Raw genomic sequence first — 10,792 nt, 5'->3', positions numbered from 1 at the left:
GGTTTTAAGTAAACAGAAGAGTGAGATTGTGAGGTTGCGGTCTCCCATCGGGGCTCTGACAGAGGCGAACACACGGTGGTTGCGCGGTTCGGTGGTGAGGGTTGGGGGTTTGTTTTAGCCCCTTTGGGTTTTGGGTTCTGTCATGAGAGACTCAAGGTTTTGGGGTTCAAAGTTTACGGGGTAAGTTTCCCGCCTGCTCGGCTCCTCATCGGAGCCATTAGACGGCGGTGGCCACGGCGTTGGCCATGCTTCGTCTGGGGTTTGAAGGTGGAAGAAGGAGAGATGAGAGAAAACGGCTGGGGCTCTTCTGTTTGGGTTTAGGATGAGAAGAAAAATGAAATTAGGTATAGGACTTACCCTGTTATCCCATATGTCAAAACGGCGTCGTTCCCGGATGGCTTGAAACGGTAGCGTTTTGATAGCTGAGGGGAAAACTGTGCGTTTTAAGAAAAGGGTTAATGTCTGGCGTGGCCATCCCAACCTTGTTTCATTTCGATTTGGTCCCTATACCGAACTTTGTTATCTTTTGATTTTGTATCTTAATTTTCAGCGTGTTACATCTAAGTCCAGAACCATGTTAGGGCCATTTTAATGTTGTTTAGGCATTGGATGTGTAATTTGAGAAACTTTCAATTTGGTCATTTGCAGTATTTTGGTTGTATTACGTTTGCAGTACCCAAAAATGAAATGTTATGAAAGAACTTGTTATTTATTTTTTATGTTTTAGTCCTTCTAATATTTTATGCATGTTTGTTAGGCTAATTAGATTTATTTTAAATATGTTGCATGTGTATATTATTTCGAGCATGTTGTCCATACGCACTTAGGTGTATTTCTTTTTAAAGCATGTTAGCCTCGTTTACTTTAATCGCACGTTCAATTAATCTTTGCATTAACATCACTTTGTATGATTTGCATGATATCCTCATATGCATAACTTGACATTATTGCATAATCAGAATTAAGGGTAATGCCCTTTTAATCTAAAATTATCAGAATGGCTTTCCTTAACTTACAGGAAAATTGTTTTGACGATTTTAAATTAAAATGGTATCCCATCAGTAACGCCTAATTAAATTTGGATATATCATTGTAAAATTTGGGAGCGAAAGAAAAGGAAATATTCGACTATTTAAACTTTTTCGAGAAAAGGTCGTTAGAACTGAACTAAAGATCTGGTCTCGATATTTTTAAATAATCGAATATTCTTTATCTTTCTAATGACTGGGTAATTTTAAATTAAATCTATTTTGTTGCTTTGAATGTTGCAATTTTGCATGTTTGTCGTTTAAAGGGATCATTAATCAAATCAAATTTGAACTTGTGAAATTCGTTGCAAAGAAATTAATTAATCGACTAGGTACCGATTTAGGGCGTTGTGGGGGTGCTAACCCTTCCCCACACGTAATCGACTCCCGAACTCAGATTTTGATAACGCGGACCTCCACTTGTCGTTTTAATTAAAATTAATTTTTATTTAAAATGACAAAATGTTTTTGGGTGCCCAATCACACCCTAATCAAAGATTGGTGGCGACTCCTTGAACCTTATATTTTTACCGTAACGGAATCTCCAATTTTTCGAAACGAGAGGTTTTCTAAAATCGCATCGTTTGTAATTAAAAATTCAATTGAAAAGAGAATAATTAAAAATGATGCGGTTTTCAAAGTCTCGCCCCCACTCCCGTTTAAAAATCGTTTCGACACTGTGTTTGGTTAAAAGTATAAAAGATTATTGGAATGTATATTTGACCAAATTGTCCTTATTATATATTTGTTTTTTTAACAAGTTGGAAAATATTTATATATTTTCTTTAAAAAATTTAAATTCATAAAATTTATATAATTTTTTTTACAAAATTGAAAATATAAAAAGGTTTAATGAAAGGGTAAAATTTTATTTTAACCCCTGAACTTTATATAAAATTTTAATTATAGACTTTTTTTGTAAATCTAAAATAGTTTAAGGATAAATTTGTAATTTAACATTCGTATAATTTTTATTATTCAATGATAGAAAAATGATATTTTAAAAAAATTTAAGGGCATTTTAGTCCAAAATATCGGGAATCCAACAATACCTAAGGAAATGGAGGTAATGACATTCCCAGTAATATACCCCAAAAAATTCACTATTGATAATCTTACATTACCGGAAATGAGATTCCCGATCTAACCAAACGGGGGAATGTGGATTCCACCCCATCCAAACACCCCCTTAGGCAATTTTCAATTGTTTTTCGTTCGGCAGCGATGGCGATCTTCTCTGGCCACCATCCTATCATCTTTAGTTATGTTTTCTCGTATTTATTATAATAATACTCCTGACCCTTTCTCTAGTAAATGATATCATGGTTACCGGTGTTTTTAGACTCCCGGTCTAGGTTTTTTATTTGGTAATTTTCTTCTCAGTTTTTTATTTTATCTGAATTCATGTTTGTTGATTTCTCGATGCATGGTTCCTTTTATCATTTTTTCAAGACGGTTCGTTGATTATCACATAAAGGTGTCAGATGGGATTGCTGTTAAGGGGAGATCGTGTTTTCGTTGGCCATTTGATGCTTCTTCAAGTTTCTCTCCTCCATGTTTAATGCTCAGAGCCGTTGGTGTGTTCAATTTTTGTATGTTGTTGCTTCACTTGTTAATGGTTTTGTTTTTAGGCTATCTCTAAGTGATCATTGTTATATGTTATTTTCAATAGTCACGACTGTATTTGTTAAGTCGGTATTTGATAAGACGTTTGTTGATACGGCTTCGATAAATAAATATCATGGTTATTTCAAAAAAATGTTAAAACAATTTATCATAATTTAAAAGATTATTCAATTTAACTTTAAATATAATTATTATTTATATAATAATCAAATATCAGATAAAATGTATAAAGTCAATAAATACATCTTACATTTAAAAATAGAAAAGTTTTAGATCAAATCTAAAAGACTTGCTAAGCTAACCTGTTACACAGGAAATCGATAAGGTATGTTGGTGAAAAGATGAACGTAGCGTTAGTGAAATAGGTGATATTTTTCTCAATTCAATAAAAATTAAACAATTTTGTTCACTTTTGATCATCTATTTTAGAAAGCTTATAATGTAATCATTTATATTATTGATTTATTAAATTTTAGTCACTTATATTATAGATCGTTAAATTTTGGTCATTTAACCGATAACTTTCGTTAATTCGATAATATGATACATTAGTAAAAGGGGTTAATTTTAATTTGACCCATAAGTTTTAGATGAAATATTATATTTACCATAAACTTTAGATAAAATATCAATTTCACTATTGTATTCAACAAAAATCTTCCATCGTCGGCCACTACTCACTATCATCGTTGAAGATTGTTGGACCCTAAAATGTTTAATTCACTCCTTTTCATCTCATAAATATGAATTTTATATTTGTTTCATTGAAAAATACCCTAAACTTAACAATTGTAGCTATAAAGTAATGAAATTGTTTTTTTAGATTTCCTAAAACATTGAACACTTGCCATGAGCAATATCTATTGAAATACATAGCAAAAATATATAAGCATGAATGATACAATTATTTTAAATATTAAAATTTTAATTAATATAATAATTAATATTATTAAAAATTATAACTAATATTGTAAATATAACAAAAAAATTATAACTTAACAATATTATAAATAAAAGTATGGATTTGATTATGATGTAAATCTAAATTTGGGGTCCTTATTTTTAAAAGAATATTAATGATATATTATTATGATTTAATTTTAAAGGAAGTCAAAAAGTTATAGGTTAAATTTATTGATTTAGAGGCATTTTCCGATGAAAATATACACTTGATTCACATCAATATTGCAAAAAAATGAGTGAACTAAAATTTTTAGGAAACAATGATCATCGATAACGGTAGCCGGTGGTTATTAGAAGCAAAGGTGGTGAGTGAGTTGGTGGTATGAAATTTTGATCGAATTTATGGGTTCAATTAATATTTTATCTAAAGTTTAAGGTCAAAATAATATTTCATCTACAGTTCAATGATCATATTAAAAAAATAATTTACTATACTAATATATCACGTCATTAAACTAATAAGTGTTAATGATGATTCATAAATAAAAAATATATAACAATCGGTCATTAAACTAATAAGTGTTAATGATAATTCATAAATAAAAAATATAACAATCGATAATATAAGTGATAAAAATTTAATAAATAAAAAACATGAGTGATCAATTTTGTTTTCAAAATCAATAATAAAAAATAAACAAAATTAAACTAAAATGACATTTCGACAGTGAACCCAAATAAAATGTAGTCATATCTAATACTATTTTTTAGCTCCAATTAAATTTGAAAAGAATATCTATTAAAAGATGATTAAAAAAACCTCCAACTGAGCAAGACTTAGGAAAAATAGTCATTGCCATCAAATTTAGTAACTCAATTGTTGCTTATTCTTCTTCTTTTAATACATTTGATGTTCAGTCCAAAACATAAAGAGTGGGAAGTGAATTCTTAAAGAGAAGAATTCGATTGTAAAAAATATATTTAATAATAAATCAATAAAGTGGGGCCCATTCAATCAATATACCATTTAATGCACTAATCACAAGAGATTAACACTAACATGGGAAGTATACCATCATTGGGCAGTTCTTTAGTACGGCAACACAATATAAGATTAAAGAACGATGTTATCGAAATTATTATTATTTTTTTAATATTTTTGGTAAAACGTAATCTAAAATATTATTATTTTTTACTAGAAATGTTATTACTTTCGGTAAAATATTATTTTCAGTAAAATGTTATTATTTGACGCTATCTAAAATATAAAAAAAAATATTTATAATATTCTAATTAAACACACAAATATCATACCCACGAATATACGGACGTAATAAACTTTAACATAAATTGGTACATATTGTGTTCCTATTTTTTTGTGTTTAAATACTAATTTCAATTAATATTAAATATTAATAGGTTAATTTTGACATAGTTTTATATTTATATCATCTTAATGTTAGTTTTCATGTATATTATATCAATTTTATTATAATAAACGTGTAGCGTTTACTCATTGAATTTTAACCAAGAAAAAAAAGTAAAGAGACAAGTACAGACAGAGCAGATCACTGAAATGTTGAACTGTTGGGCTTTTCTCATCTCTATAACCTTGTTTTCCTAAGGCCCGGGTGGGAGGGGATCAAAGTTTCTGTTTTAGTTAACGTGGTTCTTATCTTATGAATGTTAGAGCTAAAAGATTAATCCTTTTCCCTTTCATTTTTCTAAAATATTTATTAAGTTTCTATAAATTTTATAATTAGTTAAATTAAGCATTAATTCTTTCTTAAATTTAAATATTTTTTAAAATCTTATAAATTCCAAAGTTAAATAAATTAGACCTCAATCTTTATTTATAAATTTAACTTTTTTTTTAATAAACTGTTTTGTATATTATCCAAGGAAAAAACAGGAAGGGCCTGCTACATCCTACAAATCAAAAAAAATAGAACCCTACAAATCAAAACCAAAACAAGCACATATATTCCTTTTAACTACATCCTCTCTATCAATCCTTCTATAAACAAGTATCATTTGCACAATCCCACAAATAATTCCCAAGATAACCTGCTAATCCCGAGCAACATTTATAAACTGTCTACCATTCCTCTCCTCCCAAACACAATACACAAATGCATGCCTAGCTATCATAAGGATAAAAGAGATTAAAGATTTACCTTTAAGATGCAAAGAGGCTCATTCCAATTCCTCCTCCCAACTCATCACCGACCTGTGGAGGTTGCAAATTGCCAAAATAGATTCCCAAATGCTTCGAGCAAAATAGAATTAAAAAAAAAAGTGATTCCTGGTCTCCATCTCATCACAAAAAACACATTTATCTTCCACAACAATCCCCATTCTCACAAGCCCATCTTTGGTAGGGAGCCTCCCTAGGAAGGCCATCCACCTAATCATGGAGTTCTTAGGAACGTGCAAGGGGAACCAGAGCGTTTTGTGCCAGTCCTCCTTGTCTCCTTAGGACGAATGGACTCACTAACCTACCTCAAGGTAACACCCTACAAGGTAGGAGTAGAAGCAAATAGACCATGCGTTGTACTCCTCAAATCCATCAGTTTGCGTAAGCTCCAGCTCAAATTAGCCTTCTTTCCAGCATTCCAAAAATCATTCTCCTTAAGAACATACGCCTTAATCCATGCAACCCACAAGGAACCATCACATGCAAGCCTTATTCCAGCACCTGATGTCCTTTAAACAAAGGCTACCCTCCGACTTTATCAAACATACTTGCTTCCAGCTGACCTGAGCCCCACCAGTAGTCGAGTCTTCCCCTTTCCAAAAGTATTGAGTACAAAGCTGATCAACCCTTTTAATGACAGATTGGGGCAAGATAAGCTGTCTACACCAATAAGTAGTAATACTTATCAAAATCGATCTAATTAACTGCAATCTTCTTGCATAGCTAAGACGCCTATTAGCCTAACAACCTAACTTGCTTTTAATTTTGTCAATAAGGGGCTGACAATCCCTTTTAGTCAGCTTCCTTCTAACCAGTGGCACCCCCAAATAGCGAACTGAGAGTGACCTAATCTTAAATCCCGAGAAAGATCTGATGGAATCCACTTGCTCGGCTGCAACTCCGGACGCACAAACCTCACTCTTGGAAGCATTAAGGTACAATCCATACATCAAATAGAACCTATCCAGAACACTATGAACACCAGCAACTGAGTCTAAAGTCCCCTTGCAGAAAATCAATAAATCATCCGCAAAATAGAGGTGAGTCAACCCCACCTTCTTAATATCATGGATCCGAGCATCAAGAATGTCAATAGTGTGAGTTATTCAATGTCAAATAATAAAGAATTATATATGAACAGATATTGTATTTATCTCATATTAATAAAAAAAATGTACTCCTTCAAAAAAAAAACATTAAAAGTAGAAAAACTTAACAAAATTTCAGCCTTTAGAATTCAAAAATCAATTATCTAAAAGAACAGTTATTAGATTTAAATTCCAACAAATAAAAACTAAAAATACAAATAACAAACGATGAGGTGGATCCGGGAGACTAACCGGACGATAGACAAATGAATAGAAGGAAAGAGAGACGTACACGTAAAACGTGCCACAAAAAGGCAATTATTTATCGTCGCAAAGGAACGATATTGAGACCATTAATAATATTATCGTGTGCCATTGTCTCTTTTTAGACCTCCACTTTACAACATATATTGTTGTTATGACCGAACTGATAATCATTTAGTGTTTGAGTGGAAAGTTGAAAAAGGAAAAAAAAAGAGCATTGAAGGAGAAATAATAACACCAATATGTTATGGATATATAATTATATAAATATCAATTATAAATGTATTAAATTTTTCATAAATGCTTTTAATAAAATATATTTAAGTATAAGATATTTTACCATATAATATAATGATTAATAGTTAGTATATTATTCTTTTATAAGTAATATTTGGTATTACTATTAGTTGAAAGAAAAAATCAAATAAATTTTATTGAGAAGATGACACATATTCTTACTAAATTATGGAATAAATAAATATAATATATACTATCATCTTAATTTTATTTATAACTTTTTCACCTATTAATAATAAAATATAGGAATATGAAAATATGTAACTTCTCATATATGAATAAAATTAATGGAGAAAGTGGTAGTCGCGTGGACAGCACACTCCTTTATCTAAAATACTATTATCTGATTCCCACTCTTCTTCCCCCTCCCCCACCACGACTCAGTACTCTCGCATTCAGTAATCTATTAATTTAGGGTTACCTTTTGAATATGTTTTAATATATTAATTTGATAATTATAAGTGTCTCATGTATTACTTTTTATGTTATGGTATACATAAAAATATTATATAAATTATTAACATATTAAAAACACTAAACTTGGATATTGCATGTTTATGATTAACATATAAATTTTTCATCAATCTATCTTTGTTTAGAGTTATTAACTGTTTTTTTTTTTAAATATATATCATTTTATCATCATTTTAGATTATTAAAAAATTAATAAACTTTAATTCTAAATAGCCAAAGAACTTCATTGTCTAAATGGACTTTTTCTCAAGTTGATCCCCACATATATGTATATTAAATAAAATGATAGGTGCTTTGATTGTATTTATAATTATATGGCTATGAGCCCAACCTTTGTACGTGGAGCTTTCTTGAAAGGTATTGGACTTTGATTCCAAACAGTACTTTAAAAAGAAACAAAAATGAAAAAAGATGTTCCCAATACTACATGTTTGGTAGTATCTTCAATATAATTAAATTAGAATAGATTGAGAGAGAACATATATATAATTTAAAACAATCATATAGTTTTCTCCCTTTAAATGTCATTTATTTTTCGTGTTTTTGAAAACTATAAGAATAATTTTTCTATTGAAAATCACATTTTTGCTATGGAGTAGAGTAAAGAAAGAGGAAAATTGGTAGTAAAGGAAGAAAACAGAAATAGAAATGGATAACCGAAGGGATGGAAACGCTTACTACTTTGTTTCTGTGTGGTTCAAAAGTCTTGCTTTATTCATGAATTTGTGTTCCTGTGTAACTGCATCCCTGAAATAACAATTTCTTCCGGGACGCAATGTGTCATCGCTCTTTAATTTCCTACATGAAAAACGTCCATTTACTTTATAATCTTTTCTATTTTCCTTTGGTTTTTCAAACAATTTGACGCAGAAGCACTATCCCATGTAGAATCTGGCACCAAAGTAGTTTCTTTTTACCAACAAATTTGAGGACTCGACTGAGTATTGTGGTGAGCGGAAGAGCTTCCAGTTTTTGGCTAAATATTCAACCAGGTAGGCATCCTTAAACATCCGTATGTGAAATATTTTTTGCTACTTTGTTCGCTAGTGCTTATTGTACCCCACATTTGCATCCTCAATAGCCTATGTCTAGCACGAAGTGAGAGCGACGTGGTAAAGAAATTGTTATTATTTCTTGAAGTTCTTAGTTCGAGCACAAAAAATACTAGAGGTGTGTGATCATTCAATGTTTGAGAATTATCTTCAAACAATATTAATAATAATAATAAAACAATAGCCTACGTCTCCCTCAATAAATACCCTGGTAGAGGGTCGTGTGTCCCCCATACTTCGTCATAGCCTTTCCTTCACTAATTTCCTTTTGCATTTTCCTGAATAACAACCCTCTTGACGTTTGCTCATGGAGACCACCACCAATGGAACATCTTTCAGTAACAAGAAGTTCACCATCCCTGCAGTCAGCGATGTCGAGCATCAACAAGCTAGCATGGAACTCGAACCGACCAATGACGTCAACTACTCGAAACGATCTCAATGGCTACGAGCTGCCGTACTAGGCGCCAACGACGGGCTCGTCTCCACCGCATCGCTCATGATGGGTGTTGGCGCAGTAAAGCAAGACATTAAAGCTATGATATTAACGGGTTTTGCTGGTCTAGTTGCAGGGGCATGCAGCATGGCCATAGGTGAGTTTGTTTCGGTGTATTCGCAGTTGGATATTGAACTGGCCCAGATGAAAAGAGACAAGCAACGAGATGAAAATAGGGAAACGTCAGACGAAGAAGAAGAAAAGGGAAAAGAAGGTGAAAAGGAATCATTACCGAACCCTCTACAAGCATCGGCAGCTTCGGCCCTTGCGTTCTCGGTGGGCGCAATGGTTCCGTTGCTGGCCGCATCGTTCATAAAGGAGTATAAGGTGAGGGTAGGTGCAGTGATCGGTGCAGTGAGCTTGGCTTTGCTGGTGTTCGGATGGTTGGGAGCCGTTTTAGGAAAAGCACCGACGGTGAGGTCTGCGGTTCGGGTCTTGGTTGGAGGGTGGCTAGCCATGGCTATAACCTTTGGGTTAACCAAGTTGATTGGATTAAGTGGGCTTTGAACTTCCTTTTTTCAGCTAGCCTCTTTGGCTAATCTGAGTAATGGGACTGTAACCATTTTGTTTTTGTCTGATATTAATCTTTTCTGTTTTTTTTTCCTAGACGCAGTATTAGTAGACGACGCTATGTAAGAATATATACATAAATATATTTGTTTATGCAATATATATTAAAAACTGTTTCAAACGTAACTTCTTAAGAATGATGGCATAAATTGAATTAAGCTAGAATTCCTAATCATATAATCTGAACAACACACGAACTTCAGGACAACATCAAAATGTAAATGTTATTGCCAGCCTCGTTGTATGCATATTTAGTAGTGTGATCAAGTGGATGATTGGAAGAAAAAGGAAAAGTAAATCATCTCAAAAAGACACAAAATTCGCAGGAGACACGGCGGTAGTAAAGGGGAAGACAATGCTTTTTTTTTGGGTGGATTCTCATGCACTATACGAAACGAAACCATCCCTAAAAGAAGAGCTTATCCATATTCCATGGGGCCTTATATGTGTTAGTGGATAGTGAAGTAAGAAGCCTATACTTTAGGTTTTCCTTTGCTAGATAAATGCAGATGTTATTAAAATTATGAGGTCATGCAAATAGCAATTCCAGTGGCCAATCATTCAGGATGCATGCATGGCAGAAGCAGAAGAAGTATACATAAACAGCAACAACAACAAAAAGAGTTCAGAAAACAGTTTCGGAGCTTCCACAAATCTCCCAACTGGATTTGTAGTAAGTCGACTGTGTTTGTTTTTTGTGCTGAAAGCTACGGGATGGTGTTTATTTTGCTGCCAGATGGATCTCAAGGGTCATGTACATATTGGGTTTGGGGCATACTTATGAGTTGATATAACGA

The 10,792-nt window shown here is 32.3% G+C and overlaps 1 protein-coding gene across 1 annotated transcript; it reads left to right on the top strand.

The window, feature by feature from the left end:
• Positions 1-9,194: 9,194 nt before the first annotated feature.
• Positions 9,195-10,095, top strand: LOC120174177 (vacuolar iron transporter homolog 2-like). The gene has a single exon (XM_039181121.1). The coding sequence runs from the start codon at positions 9,237-9,239 to the stop codon at positions 9,930-9,932; it is 696 nt and encodes a 231-aa protein (XP_039037052.1). The 5' UTR covers positions 9,195-9,236; the 3' UTR covers positions 9,933-10,095.
• Positions 10,096-10,792: the final 697 nt, after the last annotated feature.

Source organism: Hibiscus syriacus, unplaced genomic scaffold, assembly GCF_006381635.1.
Source record: "Hibiscus syriacus cultivar Baekdansim isolate YM2019G1 unplaced genomic scaffold, ASM638163v2 tig00112041_pilon, whole genome shotgun sequence".
NCBI classification, from domain to species: domain Eukaryota; kingdom Viridiplantae; phylum Streptophyta; class Magnoliopsida; order Malvales; family Malvaceae; genus Hibiscus; species Hibiscus syriacus.
This window is presented reverse-complemented; position numbering and strand designations above follow the sequence as displayed.